Source organism: Arctopsyche grandis, chromosome 5 (genome assembly GCF_051622035.1).
Source record: "Arctopsyche grandis isolate Sample6627 chromosome 5, ASM5162203v2, whole genome shotgun sequence".
Lineage (NCBI taxonomy): Eukaryota > Metazoa > Arthropoda > Insecta > Trichoptera > Hydropsychidae > Arctopsyche > Arctopsyche grandis.
In genome coordinates, this window is record NC_135359.1 from 21,510,713 (window position 1) to 21,529,568 (window position 18,856).

General features: G+C 37.8%; 2 protein-coding genes across 2 annotated transcripts; both read right to left on the bottom strand.

The window, feature by feature from the left end:
* Positions 1 to 4,746: 4,746 nt before the first annotated feature.
* On the bottom strand, positions 4,747 to 7,650 carry LOC143911892 (protein claret segregational-like). Its single transcript, XM_077430982.1, has 8 exons — positions 6,827 to 7,650; positions 6,608 to 6,710; positions 6,394 to 6,533; positions 6,108 to 6,231; positions 5,897 to 5,996; positions 5,666 to 5,816; positions 5,324 to 5,587; positions 4,747 to 5,248 (listed from the first exon to the last, which is right to left on the bottom strand). Exons 1-8 carry the CDS (start codon positions 7,601 to 7,603, stop codon positions 4,994 to 4,996), a joined length of 1,914 nt encoding a protein of 637 aa, XP_077287108.1. The 5' UTR covers positions 7,604 to 7,650; the 3' UTR covers positions 4,747 to 4,993.
* Positions 7,651 to 11,131: 3,481 nt separating this feature from the next.
* Positions 11,132 to 15,394, bottom strand: Tnpo-SR (transportin 3). The gene is made up of 8 exons (XM_077430736.1): positions 15,314 to 15,394; positions 13,523 to 14,602; positions 13,282 to 13,448; positions 12,995 to 13,208; positions 12,769 to 12,924; positions 12,462 to 12,691; positions 11,400 to 12,137; positions 11,132 to 11,316 (listed from the first exon to the last, which is right to left on the bottom strand). Exons 1-8 carry the CDS (start codon positions 15,377 to 15,379, stop codon positions 11,256 to 11,258), a joined length of 2,712 nt encoding a protein of 903 aa, XP_077286862.1. The 5' UTR covers positions 15,380 to 15,394; the 3' UTR covers positions 11,132 to 11,255.
* Positions 15,395 to 18,856: the final 3,462 nt, after the last annotated feature.

Sequence of the window (18,856 nt, forward strand, 5' to 3'; positions counted from 1 at the left end):
TAGGAGAATACGAAACCTCGATTTTGTCAATTTAAAATACGTTTTATCTGGTCGAAGCGCAACTGCCGCATTCACTCAATATATATATATATATTGATATATATTGTCGCATTCACTCAATATATACATTCACTCAATATACATATATATCGAAGAAAGGAATGGCAACAAAATTAAGGTTTCGGGTGTACAGCCTTCTTAACAGACATTGTTTGACGGTAGAGAGGTCGTGGGTTCGAATCCCAGCCAGTGCGCTGCTGGCGAGATCTGGATTATTAATTAATCCAGATCGACCATTTCCTGCTAGAGTTGAGAATTCGTTGCATCGAATTTGTTGAAGTTGAAAATATGTTTACCGTCATACATATGTACATTTGTAGAATGTGTTTTATACTAAAAAATGGCAAAGTTTGAAAACGAGCTAAGAAGAGGTTAGTAAAAATACAATGATTGACCATAGATGTCGTGTAAAATAATTTAATAAATTTCGTATTTTAATAAATAATAATTTTTAATAATTTTCGTATTTTAATAAGCCCGTATTTTAATAAATTTCGGTAAGTACAATATAAATCAGTTTTCGGCCAGTATTTTATTATTAAATGTTAGTATAAATAACAAATGGACAGTATAAAAATTTGAAGTATGTATATTCGCCAGAATAAATGGCAATGCCTGTTGGATAGAATTGTCTACCAAGATTGCATCAACCTTGCGATACCAACCAATAAGTAAATATAAATACAGTTTTATATAAATGCTATGCAGTTTAATACAGACTAAAATACTTACCGGTAAAATACAAGCAATTAATAAATTGTTAAATAAAAGTATTGCGATTATAGTGTCGTTTCCATTATTTAATAATACTTTGAATCGACCGAATCTAATTTTGTTTGGGAACAAAAGCCTCATCTGCATACAAGTTGGTCATTGAAAAACTGCTACGACAGACAATTTGTTAGTCATGTCTGTGGACATATTATCTGTTATATTATACATACATATGTATGTCTAATGAAAAATTATAGAAACAAGCATTAAGGTAAATTTTTTTTTTTTTTTAATAGACGTTCGCGAATCCTGCAGCGTGGGTATTTTTTAACGAAAAGATCGGTCCTCGCCGATACTATTCATCACCATTGAAATCCATAAAGTAAATCGACCGTTCGTCATACGTTCGTGTAGCCTGAAAAAAAGAGACACGAAAAGGGTTAATCATCACCGAGTCACTTCACAATACGGTGGGTGGATGTCGGTATATATCACCGAAGGGGAAAATACAGGAGGGTGGGAATTTTCGCGAACCCCTGAATTGATTTGTTCCTGTGGGCGAAGGTTGTCGCCGTGAAAACCATTTGATTTACGCGCCGAAACCGTAGTATTGTCTCCAGAATTCTGAGGATAAAGAGGGTTACCGCCCACGATTCTCATCATGTAGCCCGGCTTAACCCTTCGACGCGATAATTACGAGAGTTTCGACCTCGCGCGTTCCCCCGCTCCAATTAGCAGGCGAGATAACGACGGTATGCTAAACTACAGCTACGAAGCAAATGGCTACGATGGTGATGTGGAACGCACAATGGTTATTACCCTTTACAAGACTGTTAGAGAATTATCACTGCTATTGAATAGTATTTAAAAAGGGAACCACTATGGGCACACACAGCTCCTTTTTCATTTTCTCCCCTCATAGATATAGAATATACATAGATATGCCTTTACATACAAATTTCGTTGGAGATGTTGTCGCCATTAACTGAGGGGTGCGGGGGGCTTAACTAGCGGGGAAGTGGTGAAAAAAAAGTCGACGCAGCGATCGTTAGTGGTCAGCAACCAGTTTATGTACATATGTACATGCACTGAAGTTTTATTTTATTGGACACTCCGCGTGACAGTAAACCAAACTAATAAAGCCATATTAAGAAAAAAATATTTAGCTATACACACTTTAATAAACTACAAATGTATGTTACTATAATAAAACCATCATTAACTATTACAATATTTAAATATTAGTAACTTCCACGAGGATCAATTTTAAAGCTAACACTTTAATATTTAGTTCATTGTTTTAAACTTAATGTCGATTTCTGAATTTCTTTCAGTGCCAACAAAATATACATACGTGTGCATTTAGAGACATCTGTGGCAGCGGTTGTCGACCGCTGTTCAATCACTGCATACAACACTACATATGTACATCGCGTCGATATTTTATTATGTGTTAAAATACTAGTATAATTGAAGACATTATATATTAATTCTTACTTATGATATGTGATGCCATCCACCTTTTTATGTTTTCTTGAGTAATTGTAACACAATTTCACTGAATACGTTGGCATTTTCGAAAAACGTCAATCAACCTTCCGACTTAGAAGCTAACTAGCTACTGAGAGAGAGTGTTCATAATGTGTAATTTTTTTTGTTTGTACATGGTCCAACAGGGTGATCGGCTTAGAGCGTAAGGGCGTATCTATGGTATTCTATATCTATGCTACGTAGTCAATTTCGAGCGTAGCAATAATTTGTTTATCATATCTGAGGTTGTTTATCACTTAAAAAAATAAGAATCCTGTGCCATTACTGAGTACCTTCGATAATGCTCTTGTTTACTACTAACTAATAACCATAAAGGCAGATCTATAGTGGTAGCTGTGTGTCCAAATCCAGGAACAAATTGAAACAACTTATCAGGTAGAAAATGTGTTCATAGTTACGATCCTCAAGAACGAGGCACACGACTACACAGAATTTTACTTCCTTGAATTATTTTCAGTTTATTAGCTCTTCTTTACAACACATTGTTTTCTCATAGAATGTTGCTACTGTCCACTTCTTCTATCTATTATGTTTTTCTTACTATTTTCATGTTTCTTTATTTACCATTGTTTTTTGTCATATTATTTAATATTGATATGATTCAATGACATATTCACTTTTATTATATTTATGTAATATTTACTTGCTAATATATTAAAATGGGTTTTCCTGTAATTAAATTAAACCAAATGACTAAAAACTGCATGAATTCCCTTATCGGTGCTATTGTAAGAGTATTTCTCCAGTAATTTTCCATTTAAAGTGGATTAAATTTACTCAAACATGTATTAATGGTTAATAATAAGTAATTTAACGAGATCTAAAATTCGAATTGCTTTCTATCTATTTGCATGTATGTAATTATTGACATTTTGAGTTTTCGTTTAAGAAAAACATTTATTTGCATGAAATGCTGTGATATATACATATGTATATCGATCATAGTCTGCTATGCATAGTGAAATATGTAAGCTCTTTCTCAGATTTCACTCTCGCCAACAAAGAACTCGAGAATTTCGAAGAAATATCGAATTTCACTAGTATAATAAATTTCAATACTACAAAAATATATACGTTCAATAGTAAATTGTGGAAATTTGAGAATAAAATTGAAAATTTAATACAATGGTTATTGAAATGTAATTAGAAAATGGTTTAAAGACAAAAATATTTTTTTTTCTGAAATCAAATGATAGGCTATGATGAAATTATAAATATGTACTACATATTTGTATTTGTATTTTTTTTGTCTCACTGTACTGCTTTCTTTTATATTTTATTGTGTGTGCCAATTTAAATAAAAATAAATATAAACCTATTCCATGTTTATACAAACATCCATAATACTAGCGATTTAGTTGAATTTTTTTGTAACAACAGTATGTATGTATCTATTTACTATATATAGAACAAATTTTTGTAATCTTTCATTTTACTTGTACAAAATGAACACACATTGACACACACCAAACATAATCATACCACAAATATAATACAAACAATATACATAATTGCATGAAAAATTCATCAGGTATTAGTTTTAAGGAAGAATAGAAAGGAAATGAGAGGCGAGTAAGTTCATAAGTTATTTCATGACAATTGTATTTTATGTGTACATATATGTATATAAAAAATACAATTCATTGTACTCGCATTCAGGTAAAGATATTCAACATAATTGCCAGGCTGAAAACCAGACTGGTACAAGTGACATTTAAAAAAAAGCTGGTTTAAGTGCTAAAATAATAGCATTTCATATATGCTATTATTTTAATACTTAAACCAGATTTTTTTAAAAATGTCACTTGTACCAGTCTGGTTTTCAGCCCGTCAATTGATATATGTATATGGTTATTCCATATACGTATATATTATAGTTAAGTTATTAGTAGTAGTAACATTAAATTTGTTTATGCAATTGGACATTAGTCTCTTTTGAAAGTAAAAATGCCATGGATTTTCACATGTTAAAATAGATCATCATTACTATGTATATAATGGACATAATGTTGTTTATAGAGTTTGAGAATTATCTCATTATATTCTCTTTTTGATGTTTGTAATGAGTACATTTTTAGTCAGATTTAAAATCATGATATTTTAGAATATAAATATAATAATTAGAAAATTTGTGAAAAACTATATATATATTATTTATATAACATATCTATATATTGTACAATCAGTAGACAGCAGACATTTGTTCATAATACAAAATTATTAAATTCTATTTGCATAAATACACAAACACATCATTTTCTTTTAATTTTATTGTAAAAATATATTATATGTATATTAATTTCGTATGTGTGAAGGACAAGCCTCAATTCAGTAGTACTAACTTAAGTAGAATTCTCAAAATTTTCATCAAATCATTCTCGTACTGAAAGTCTGTAATATTTTAGTAATACCAGTATACAGTCAATATAAGACAATCAAATAACGACAAATTAACATATTATTGTGATTGATGCGAGAATGCTTAAACAATGCGATATACGTGTCTTTTTAAAAAATTATCACAAAATTTACGTCAATATTATTAATTTAACGCGAAATTAAAAATTGCAATATAAACATACATAATGGCTTATAAAAATAATAAATCTATTTTACAAATTAAAATTATGACACAAAACTAAAAATAAATATAATATTATAAGTAGCACTAAGAATCTTTGGGCTGTACCATCGTAGGCTGAGCTAGTGCGAGATTGCGTCTAGCAGCTGCCGTCGAACAATGTCCCACTTGTGTGGCGAAACGAAGTGTCGACAATGACTCCTGACAGCAATCTTCATACGGTGCAGCAGCGGCTACTAAGAGAGCTTTAGCAGCACCGCCCAACTGCGGCTCAAGTAAACGGGTCAATTTTGAATTTCTAAATGGCACGTGTTCCTGCTTCTGTTGAAGAGCCAAAATAACCTGAAAAATAAAACATTAGTATGATAATTGTTACATATTTAAAATATTTCTAATTGCAATATATGTAATACACACCTGTCCAAGTTCACTCAAACTGCGATTGATATTTTTAGTTTCTTTGAGCCTCTGTGTATTCTTTGCACTCTCACTACCAGCTAGATCCACTAGACATATTCTACTGCTTAATGTCAATGCTTTTGCCGCATGAGTGGCAATGAGACGCACCCGTGTCACACTGTGTGATCTGGAAGACCGTTCGTTGGCTGACGTTGCCGCAGTTTGTCGATTCATCTGAGCCCTTGAGGCCAATATCAACAATTCGTCTGCTGATTTCACTTCCTATATAAACATTAAGTTAGCAATGAGGACGGTATGACTTCGATTAACTATGACATTCACTGTCTTATTACATTATACCTGCTCTGAAAGATTAGTAACATATACGTCACTACCTTTTGCATCGGTCATTCGGATTTCAAAGTCTCTCGGGTCTCTTGTGGGTTCTAATAAATCGTACAGATGCTCGTTGTAAATTTCCAAAAACGATGCATGCACTGTGTATTTCCAACTGAAGTATCAAAATACAAAATAAGTCGATGATTTTTAGCAATATAATATTTGAATACAAATATGGTCATATATTCTTACCCGGATTTGGAGAGGATATTAATTGAATCAAAAATCATTTTACAACATCTTGGAATTATTCCTAAATCAGCTAAAGAACCTTCCATCGTATACGTTTTACCTGTGATTCAACATATGTATTTTGTTAGAACGATTTATTAGATACATTTAAGCAAAATAAACTTTTGTTTTTTTCTCAAACTATGAAAAATCGACAAAACAAAATATATACCTGATCCGGTTTGTCCATATGCAAAAATACAAGCATTGTAGCCATCAAGTGCGCTTTGGATTAAACATGAAACCTCTTCCCAAATATCTTCCTGACTACTTGAAGGGCCAAAAACTCTGTCAAACTATTAGAACATAATTAGTAAATAAATAATAATGTAATTCCAAACATGTTTATATTTTGAAAAATGACTGAATAACCAAATTTACAATCAGTAAGTGTGAATTAATAAAGATTTGTATTTGAGTTTAAGCCACAGGATGAAAATAGTGACAATTGAATGAACCTTAAAGTCATATTTTGTCAATCGTCGATTTGCTTCGAATCGTTCCATTTCGAGTGTGCACGCGTCTGGAAAACTCATCATAGCCACAGTTCGTCCCTCAGCCAGTGGTGGTCGCACACGGAATATAACTCGTATATTACCTAAAATAGAAGACATTCAGCAAAAATGCAAATATATTATATATCAGGATTACATTCAAAGAGTGTTATATCACCTTTGAGATCTTGTAGTTTGTTGTGTAAGCTTCTACGTTCCCACTCCAAGCGCAGTGTATTTTCTTGCAATATTTCAATATCTTCAGCTTGTTTAGATATAACCTGTAGGATAGTAATTATATAAAAAAGTGATAAAATAAAAAACCTCAACTAGGTGATAATGTAATATAAATTCATAATTGTTTTTTGTAATCAAATATAAATAATGAATATAAAACCTGTTCTTGTTGTTTGTTAATTTTTTCGCTGCGAGAATGTCTTGCAGTAATATCTTGCAACTTCTGTTTTGTCTCGTCCAATTCCGTTTCAGCCCTGCTCAATTCCTCATTCAGACGATAGTTATCCTGATTCACCATCTCACACTCATTGGTGACGGCATTCAAACTATCGGTGGTAACTTTCAAATTATCACTCAACTTGGAAATGAGAGATTCGTTCGACCCTATCGTACTTTCGAGGCATTTAACACGCTCGGTTAAGAACTCTCGCTCGGCTCGAAGTTCTATCAGGTCCTCGTCTCGCTCGTCTTGAGAATTCTTCAGGTCGAGATAGGTCGCTTTCATAGATTTGTGCTTCTCGAGCAAGTCGTTGTATCGAGCTTTGAAGTCGTAGGGGGGGATTTTTTTTGAAACGACCGTTTTAGGAGGCGCGGTAGCGTTCGGTATGGGGCGCATCTTTTTGGCGGAGGCCTGGGGGGCGGAGGCCGGGGGGGCGACGCGTTTTCGGGCCAGGGTTGGGCCGACCGTGTTCCGAACCGATGACTTGTTCTCTTTGAGGGTGTTTGGCGGCGGGAGTAAAGGATGGACGCGAGGATAGTTGGCTCCGTTGCGATCGATTACGGGGCGACGGTTTGCTGCCTGCTGGCTCTGCAGCTTTTGGAGTTCAGACACGGATTTACTTCGTCTGAGTTGGGTTCTGGTCCTGATCGAGAACGACTCCTTGGCATGAGCTGGTGTCGCTTTGCCGGTGCCGCGGGGGCCCCACTTGTTGTCCATCCTCGGAGATCGGGTAACAATACGGTTGACGAACGTTCGAAATAGTGCTCGACTGTTTGAACGCGAGACGTTAGCCGGCGGCTAGCTAGCAACTCACTTCACGGCCATACACCAAGTGACGCTTCCGAAATTAGTTTTATATTCCACATATATAACAATGTCGGGCCGTTTATACATACCTCTTCTTAAGTGTGTAGTAGGTTTTAGACGTGGTCTTCAGACCAGGATAGGTGTGTGTGCAGGCGTATGCTGAAGATCCCATTGACCAAAAAAGTCACAAATGAAGCTGCTCAGCATGATAGGGAGAGGCAGGGAACTTGTTTCTGTCATCAAGTGGAGAAAGATCGAGTATCTTGGACATATGATACGGGGTCTAAAATACGAATTTCTCCGTTTGATACTCATGGGAAAAAAAAAGTAGAAAATGTATTGGCAGGAAGTTGTATAGGCTTCGAAACGGTTCGGTGATTACTAGTCAAATGTGAACCGGTCACTCTAGATCGGCGACACGTGATCACCCGTCACACTAAAACTGGTTGACCAATTTTAGGGTGTGACCAGTTTTCTCGTGACGGGTGATCACGTGTGACCGATCTAGAGCGATCGGTTGTCCTGTGACCGGTTCACATTTGACTAGTAATCACCGAACCTTCGAAACATACGCTTGTGGACCGATATAAGGTCTGTTCATACCTATCCAGCACGACCCGAATCCTGCAAGTACGGACAGTATTCTTTAATACATTCTAAATGGACGCGCATGAATGCGTAAATGCGCATGCGTATAATGTACCAAAGAATACTATCCGCACTTGCAGGACACCTGCAGGATACGGGTCGTGTTGGATTGGTATGAACAGATCTATAAACGCCGAAGGTCTATTCCGAGCCGCTGAAAACCAATGCGGATATCTGCAAATAATCGACGAGGTGGTCTCCAACGTCTGGATGCAAATAAGGCATTAGGAAGGAGAATTTTAGAAGTGGTTTTTTTATTTTTGAAAAATAATATCCAATTCCACGAGGTCTAGTTTATCGAAAAGAAACCTGCTGAAATATTTTTTGCTCCTGATTTAAGTAGTTAAACATAATTGTTTATTATTTAACTTTCACCTGTCTGAAAAACCCCCCAGTAATAGATATTTTTTATATGTATTACTGTATACTAATGTAACATGGGACATTATGGGGATTAGTCGCCGCCTAGAGTGCATTCGGGAGTGGACAATGGGGACCCTCGGACTAGGCCGAACGGCACTTCCCGCTAGTCCTCAAAATCCTGAGAGCGTGAGATTGTTTTTGACTGTAAAACTGTACGTTCTAGACAATAGAGAAACAAACGGATCAGGGAAGCTGTAGTGAGCAGCTTGCCCTTCATTAAGAGGTACTTAGATCATATCAACTCATTCTGGAACGAGCGCTCGCTGGGCGTGGATATCCCGAATTAGTCAATAAATGCTGCGAAGCGATTTTGGCCTTTCATTTGGATCCTCCATCCACCCCTACGCAGCACTACAAATTGCTTCAATAAACTATTACGAATTTAATGACACCCCCCCCCCCCCCCCCCCCCGAGTATTCTGAAATATGTATGTTGTGTAATGTCGAAACATGATCAACACATCAAAATTAAAAGCTAGTATGATAATCTTACATAGTTCTAACATATGTGAAATAAAAATACAAACTCAAAACCCAATATAGCTTCTCAACAAGTATTTTCATAAGCTAACCAAACTCATCCTCAATTTTTTTTCTTAAAATAAAAAAAAGCACTACATAAATATATTATTTATATTATTAGAAAAATATATTATTCTAGTAAATTTTATAAACTTATTAGGTGGGCTGAAAAGTTCGTAGGCTGACACATATATGGCGCTACTAATATTAAATCCATATGATTTTTAGTTAGCCCTAACCTTCAAAAGACACGTGTATACATTTGACAGCTGTCGTATTATTAGTTTGTGAGCTATAGCATTTTGAGTGAAGCAACTTTTATAAGTTTGAAAAAATGGATAAAAAGGAATTTCGTGTGTTAATAAAGCATTGCTTTTTGGCGAAAAAAAATACTATTGAAGCCAAGGCTTGGCTTGATAAACATTATTCGGACCTTGCACCAGGAAAATCAACCGTTAAGAAGTGGTTTGCTAAGTTTAAACGAGGCGAAATGAGAACCGAAGACGATGCACGCAGTGGACGCCCCAAAGAGGCTGCTACCGACGAAAACAAAAAAGTCCACAAAATAATTTTGGATTAACGTAAAGTGAAGTTGATTGAGATATTTGAGACCCTAAAGATATTAAAGGAACGTGTTGGACATATCGTGAATGAATATTTGGGTATGCAAAAGCTCTGTTCGAAGTGGGTGCCGCGCGAGCTCACAATCGACCAAAAAGAACAACGAATTGATGATTCTGAGCAGTGTTTGGAGCTGTTCAATCGTAATAAACCCGAATTTTTGCGTCGATATGTGACAATGGATGAAACATGGTCCATCATTTCACACCGGAGTCCAATCGACAGTCAGCGGAGTGGACTGCACGTGATGAAGTGACTCCAAAGCGTGGAAAGACGCAAAAGTCGGCTGGCAAGGTTATGGCATCAGTATTTTGGGATGCGCATGGTATAATATTCATCGACTATCTTAAAAAGGGAAAAACCATAAACAGCGACTCTTACGTAGCGTTATTGTAGCGTTTGAAGGACGAAATCGCGGAAAAACAGCCCCATTTGAAGAAGAAGAAAGTGCTGTTTCAACAAGACAATGCACCGTGTCACAAATCAATGAAAACGATGGCAAAATTGCATGAATTGGGCTTCGAATTGCTTCTGCATCCACCGTATTCTCCAGATCTGGCCCCCAGCGACTTTTTCCTGTTCTCAGATGCTCGCTGGACAGAAATTTTGCGCCGATGAAGAGGTAATCGCCGAAACTGAAGCCTATTTTGAGGCTAAAGACAAATCGTACTATAAAAATGGTATCGAAAAATTGTATGACCGCTATAATCGTTGTATCGCCCTCGAAGGCAACTATAGTGAATAATAAAATCAAATTCTAACAAAAAAAGGATTTTTTTCTATGCTAGCCTACGAACTTTTCAGCCCAACTGTTATGTAGATATTGTTAGACAACGATGTTACAATTTACGTATATATCTAAAGTAAATATATATTCCAATGTGACCAAATGTCAATTTGTTACATAACAATTAAAAACAAACTGTCTTTGGAAAATATAATTATTTATTTTTTTCTTTCAGTCCAAAATATCGTATAATAATACAATAATTATTAACATTCGTAAATGCGTTAGTAGTCAAATTATTTAACAACATAAATAAAAAAATAAGAACAGAATTAGACAAATGTTTGATTTCATGTTTTGGATACCTAAAAGATAATCCACGAATTTATATTAGAACTATTATATATATATATATATATATATATATATATATATATATATATATATATATATATATATATATATATATATGTATGTATATATGTATTTGACATGCATTTACATAAATATTTTCTTTAATGCAAGTTAAGAAACATAAATAAAAGATTATGTTTTAAAAAAAGGAATAATTATAATGTAAAATTCCATCATTTGTCAGCGTTCTTTTTATAAAAAATAATGTCAATGATATAGTCTAACAAATTCCCGTAGAACCTCGTGTACATGTTTCTCTGTGTCGGCTCTAAAATATAAAAATAAAATAATATTAATCCATTGATTATAATAATACATACATATCTCTATAATGCCATTATATGTACTTACTCTGACAATGTTTTGTGGAAATGCATAATTTGAATTGGCGTTGCACACGCTGATTTTTGCGGCAATACTCTTAAAACGCTTTCCAACCAACTGTTAATAATTGACCTATTCCATTTCAACAGTTCAAACAAAACAGTGGCCACATCGTGCAACATGTACGCATGAAGACAAAAAATACTTGATTGTACTAAGTTTGAAATTAGTAATTCTCCATGTTGCATCAATTTTGCGCCAATTAAGGCCGCACACTGCTGAACTTCCGCGTGAGAACTTCGTCCCATGTGTATAAAATCTGAGAGGAATTTCATTGCTGATGAATTTGCGTCCCTGTGATCCAGTGAACAAGCCATCAGAGCGCACTGTATAATTGCGTCTAACGCCGTACTCTGAAGGAAATGCAATGGAATTCTTTGCAAAAATCGCACGCATAATCTGAATAAGTCATCCACAGTATCTGGATGTTGAGACAAACCAGAGCATTGTAACAATTGAAATGTAGGTATGATTAGAGCTTGCAACATTTCCATTAATCCTTTTGTGCAATTTTGATCTTCGGCAAACTCATCCACCAAAATACTAGCTAAATACAAAAAACAACTATGTCGATGAGCTAAATAGATTATAACCATTTGTTTTGCAAGCGGATCGAATAATAAAGCTCCATGCTTTCCGAGAAATCGGATTGCGAATCTCAAACAACGACAGAGTCGTTCCATTATCCGCAAATCACCGCTATACCTAAAAATAAATATAATATACCATAAGATAACAAATTCTGTTATAATATAAATACACACATTTTTTCTGCTTCAAAATTAAGACAGCAAAAAGTGACTGTCTTTTAGTTTGCTCAAATATTTCGATATATTTCTGCATAAAGCATTCAACTGCAACTACAATTTTTGAATGATATAAAAATAAACTTGGAAAATTTTATGATAGAAAATAACACCACATTATTGCTACAACTAAAGTAGATTGAATCCCTTTTGTAGATATACATCCATTGTCCTCTTCTATTCAAAAAATTAAATATCATGATATATATACAAAATTAATTACTTATCCATAGTAGCAGATAACACAGGCCATATATCGATTAAAACAGCCAAACATGGATGCGTTTGACCAAATTCAATATTCAATTTGCAATATCTAAACAGTGCAGCTAATCTATCGAGCCAGATCGTTGGATCGGACATAGACCCCTTATTAACTGTGACATTGTGGCTATTCAATGTCGCAAGAGCTGTTATTTGTACGGCACAAGCTTCTTGCATTACCGTAGTAATCTGAAATTTTTAAAATAAAATTAATAAACATAAAAAAATTGAAGAAGATTTAATTTATGAAACACAAAAATCAGTACCTGTTCGTGCGGAAGATATCCAATGATAGCCGATACACCTCTCAACAAATCAATGGCTGCACTCGTAGACAAACAAAAGGAATCCAAGCTGCGTACTATTTGAAGAAGTCCCGTTAAATGAATATGCATATGACTGCGACAGGCACTACATATTCCCTAATAAAAGAAACAAAAATAGTAATACATAATAAGCAAAAGTTTAGTTTCATATGAAAAAAAAGAATACCTGTAAGGCATGGGCTGCCATCGATGCCAATGAAACATTTTGAAGAGCATGCAACAAGTACTCTAATGTGGCAGGTATGCATTCAGGATGTTTCTCTATCCATTCGCACAATTCACCCAAAAGTAATGTGGAAGTGTGTCTTACGGCGATGTGCGCAGATTCGGGCATTCCTAGAATAGCTTCGACTACTTTTGGAGCTACATCATATTCTTCACTGCAACAATACAAATTTTAAGACAAATACATATCACAACAATCGTCGATACCATTAATGAACATTAACTGACGGTAAAATATTTTTTGCCACAGCTTGCATAATATATAATGCAGCTTCGGTTCTTTCCCAAGTCACATCTGGGCTTTGTATCGAAAAGAAGAATTGTTTGAAACAGTGACTCGAGCCAATAATAAAGACAACATCCTTTGTGAGCTCGGAGACTTTTTGTCGGAAGTCCTAAAACCAAAATTTACATCATATAATAGAAAGGATATGCAGGATTAGAAAAATAATAATAGAAAACTACTCACATAAAATTCATCATCTTTGTTTAACAGCCCTTGATGGTCAGGTTCCATTTGGCAGTGTCGACAAAGGGCACTAACTAATCTTTCAATATGTGGCTTAAAAATATTAGTTAACGGTTCCGCATCTTTTCTGTAGAGCTCTTCGGACAATCTGTACCATAAATTGAACGATATCTCCGCTATTTCATAATCATGATGTCCCACGCAAACCAAAACTAAATCCAAAGCTTTTATTGCGAAATGACTCTCTCCATTGTTAATACTACTGTGATTTATGATTTTGATTAAAAACGATTCGCCTAGTTCTGTGAATATGCGACTATAATTAATAGACTTCTCTTGATCTTCGACCGCCACCGCTAAGTGGTAGCTCTTTTCCAGTAACATAACACTAGTAAAAACTACTTGCTCGATACTTTCGTTGTTGTTGTTTTCTTCTAAACATTGCAACAGAGCGCAAATGCATTCAGTGGCGACATCGTGAAGATCTGGACACGCCGTGTGGTCACCTAATATTTGAAACGTATGATTTAACACAACGTTATCGGTAATGTCGCTTAAACTAATAGCTTTAATTAATATCCAAGACGTTAGGCATTTGATTATCTTTATTGAAACTTGTCCATTCTGACTACCGTTGGTCAATGTTTGTTTTAAAAATTCACTCACTATCACAGAATTGCAAAGGAGGTATTGTTTAAGTTCGTCTCGTCTGTTTTCGCCCAATCTCATCGAACTCGAAGTAACTTCTTCGGGGATAACAGTGATTATTTCTAAAAGCACCCATACGTTATTGGAGGCGAATTTCTTAATGAGGTCCTCTATAGGATTATTCCAACTGTTCATTTGCAAGGCTAAGTCGGCGAGAGCCAAACACAACTGAGTAATTATAGCAGGATTGGTGGATTGCGTTATGCCGACAATGTGTTCTAGTAAGGAATCTCTGAGTGACGGGTGCGATTCGGCCGGCAATTCATAAAACGAATGTTGGATCTTCGATCTCATCGTTTGTGCGGCAAAGTAGCACGACTCCATATCATGTTTCTGTTGCAAAAGTTGATCCGATATGGACCAAGAATGAATCTGAAAATTTTAATTCAAAATGTTACATGTACATATTTCATTTGTACATTAGCATACTGCAGATATATACATCAAAGTATTCAAAGTATTCATTCGATTCTCATTTCATACAATTTGTGAAGTTTTAAAGTTAATTTTTAAATTCCATCAAAAACACAGAGGTTGAAATGTTGATTTAAAATCAACATCTTTTTGAGGCAAAAGTGAACATAATATATTTCATTCTTTAATTTCATATTACAAAAAATCTGTAAATTTTGAGTATATTTAATTATATTGTACAAAAAAAACTTCTTTTATTTTTTTACTCAAATTTTTAAATTTTTAATTATTTTTATATTATCGATGCGGGCTAGTTGTGTTGAGACCAAAATTATGTCCAAATATGAGCTATGAGATAAATTCAAATAGTTTTTAGTCAAATAAAAAAAATATATTGTGCAATAATAAGGACAAGGTAGCTCGATTTAGAAAGTTTTGCAAACGAGTGATTAAGTGAGGATTTTCTATTGAAAAAAGATCTGTGGCAGAAAAATGTTGCATACCATCGAATTAGCGTGTAAATGACGTTAATCATAACCTCTACATGTTTTCAAGTGTCGGCGATCTGAAGTCGCGTAAAGCGGACACAGAAACGATAAGGGGGCGAAATTGGCGCCAATTGGCCATCGAGCTCGCCAATTTCGAAACGAGGTGATGTCGATTACTGACCGATTTTTGCAATTGTCCGAGCCAAAGCGAAGCCGTGTCTCTGTCGGGCGGCTGGTGCTGATGCATCGCGCGAACCGCCGCGATCACCTGCTCCAGGGGCGGCGCCGCGCCCTCGCCCGCCGCCCCCGCGCCCCCCGCCACCTCCCCGCCGCCGCCCCCGCCGCCCCCCTCGCCGCCCGCCCCGCGCTCGCTCATCACTGCTACGATTTGCCGCACGCGACCGCAGCCGCCGCCGTACCCGTTGCCGTCACACACACACACACACACACACACACGCCAACACCGGTTCGCCCAAACCTTGCCAATCGTCGACCAGTGACCACATTCGATACTATTGTGCAATTAAACCACCCTTCGAATACGTTGAATGATCCGATTACAGATGCTTTCTTTCTGTGACATCCAAATCTCTGGTCAATATTCAAATGAAGAAGCTCTACAAATTAATACGTACTTTTCATACATAATAATTACTCGAAATAAAATTCTTTGGGGAAACACTAAAATTGTAAACAATGTAATTTATGCTGCACAAGACAATTTTTACGACATTCCAATAAGCCAAGTTAATATCGGCCTCATGTAAATAGGTGTTCCGAGATAATACACGAGACCAGTGGCGTACGGTGAAATTCTCTCTCTCTTTGTCGTACAGCCTTACTTAATGTGCAAGCAGGTATAGGGCGGGTTAAAGGTTTCGACCGTTTCCCAGCCTATGGGAACTCAGTTGAGTTTGGAAGAAGATCTTTATTGCTCGATAAATACATTTGTTATTGTATGTATGACGAAGTATTAATGTAATGTATGTTGCTTCGCGGAGTGAGCCATGTTCGAGATGCTGAAGCTCACTGGCGTTAATTCTGTTGATCTGGCAGTGCGACAGTATCTATTTCAGTTTTACACGCAGTCGCGTGCGGTTGTCTTTGTCTAGGGTTGTTCTGCTTGATTAGAAGTGCATTCCAGAGGGGTGCGGACATATGCGTGACGTGGGAGTATGCGTGTATATTGACATCGATAATGAATAAGTACGCAATGCGATATATCCCTACACAGGATACAAGGAAACAGCCTATTCCTCTTGTATCCTGCTCGTGCACATCAAGTAAGGCTGTACGACAAAAAGAAAGAGAATTTCACCGCACGCCACTGTATGAGACTAATATTGGCTCGGCGTAGTGGAATATCTTAACAATATTGGCCTCAAGTAAATATGCAGTTGTAGGCGGGGTACGATGTGTTGACCGTATCCCGGCCTAACGAAACACTGTTGTGTGGTTCAAAGATGGGGTCACCAATGTAGGCGGGGTAGCGATGTGTTGACAGCGCTGTTGGATGATCAGAAGGTTGCGTAGATCACGTCGGGGTAGTACCAATGTAGGCGGGTTACATGTGTGTTGACCGTATCCCGGCCTAACGAAACACTGTTGTGCTAGTTTTATAAAGTTTTATTGTTTGCCTATGGTTGTACAAAGGTATGGTATTTGTGGGCAAAAGTATGTCGTTCAGCGGTCTCTGGATATGGTAGAGTGTCGCTGGCTCAGCATTCAGCTATGTACGGAAGGTCTCTGGATACGGCAGTGTGTTGCTGGCTCGTCCGGCTGGTTGATCTTCCAAGTCCGCGTAGTGTAGTGGTGGCTGGTCAGGAGCTGTATGTTGACTGGTCTGCTGCTGTGTGTCGACGCTTGCTGCTCTGGGTCGACTGGTCTGGTGCTGTGTGTCGACGCTTGCTGTTGTGGGTCGACTGGTCTGGTGCTGTGTGTCGACGCTTGCTGTTGTGGGTCGACTGGCGTTGTTTGGGTTGTACCTCCTTTTATAGTGTTTTTGGAATGCTTGGTGGAAGTGGTTATTGACGCGTACGAAAGGAATTTTGTTTTCGTCGAGGCGTCGAATTTTCTGGAATGCTTGATGGAAGTGGTTATTGACGCGTACGAGAGGAATTTTGTTTTCGTCGAGGCGTCGAATTTTCTGGAATGCTTGATGGAAGTGGTCGTACGAGCATTTAGTTTGTTGATGCGTACAAGAGGAATGCACTTTTGTCGAGGCGTAGTATTTTCTGGAATGCTTGATGCTGTTCCGCTCGATGTATTTTGTTGTTGCGGAATATTCTCGAAGGTTTCGATGACGATGACGACGACGAGATTCCTACATGGCTCTCCGGTGAGTGTTAGCGATGTGTGTGATTTTGTGGGAATCTTGATGTGTTGGAGTCTATTGACTCGATGGCGTCGTTGTTTGTCCGGTTGTGCTGGAGAAAGTTGTCTCAACAGCGGGTCTTGTGTTGCATGCCGGTCCAAGTCTTGTTCTCTACCAGGTTGCTTATTTTGGGCGAGCTGCGTTGGTAGTGAAGGTTTGTGATGGCTTGGATGGTGCTGTTGTGCAGGCTGCTGTGTTCTGCGTGGAGTCATTCGCGTGACTGTTTTGCTGGTTGTGCTGGAGTTAGTTGTCTCGGCAGCGGGTCTTGCGTGAAGAACGTTGGTTGACGAAGTGCGTTGAGTGCTGGTCTTCGTTGGTTGTGCTGGAGTTAGTTGTCTCGACAGCGGATCTTGCGTGAAGAACGTTGGTTGACGAAGTGCGTTGAGTGCTGGTCTTCGTTGGTTGTGCTGGAGTTAGTTGTCTCGACAGCGGATCTCTTTTTGCGTACCAGTCCGAGTTGTTCTTTTCTACCATGTTGCTTATTCTGTCTAGGCTACGTTGATAGTGAAGGTTGGTGGTCTGGACGATGTTGTTGTGCAGGCGTTGTGCTGATTGTGCTGGAGTTAGTTGTCTCGACAGCGGCTGTGTTGTGTTGGAGCTAGTTGGCTCAGTGGCGATTTGTTTCGCCGGTTGTGCTGGAGTGGGTTGACTCAACAGCGGGTTGTGTTGGTAGCTGGTCCATATGTACTTTCACACCATGTTACTGTTGCGGTCGTTACAATGGTAGTGAAGGTTTGTGTCGGTCTGGACGGTGCTGTTGTGCAGGCTGCGGCGTCCTGCATGGGCTCATCGAGGTGATGAATCATCGAAGGTGTGATGAGCGGTGCTGGCGGATCAACAGTAGTGGATCCATTTGGTTGTTGTCTCCGGGTTGCGTCTTGTTGTGGCGAAAGCTGCGGAGTTGTTTGACATGGTCACTAGTTGTGGGGACATGTAGCGGACTGCGTTTGAAGTCTGCGTTGAGGGTTGCGTTGTAGACTGCGTTGAAGGCTGCGGTTGCGTGAAGTCTGCGGTTGCTATGAAGTCTGCGGTTGCTATGTAGGCTGCGAGGTGGGCTGCTATGTAGGCTGCGATGTGGGCTGCTATGTAGGCTGCGATGTGGGCTGCTATGTAGGCTGCGATGTGGGCTGATATGTAGGCTGCAATGTGGGCTGCTATGTGGGCTGCGATGTAGGCTGCTATGTAGGCTGCGCTGTGGGCTGCTGTCGTGGCGGCTGTTGGTTGTTGTGAAGGCTGCACTGTGGGCTGCCGTGTTGACTGCGCTGTTGACTGCTATGAAGGCTGCGTAGTTCTAAGATGGGGTCACCAATGTAGGCGGGGTACGATGTGTTGACCGTATCCCGGCCTAAC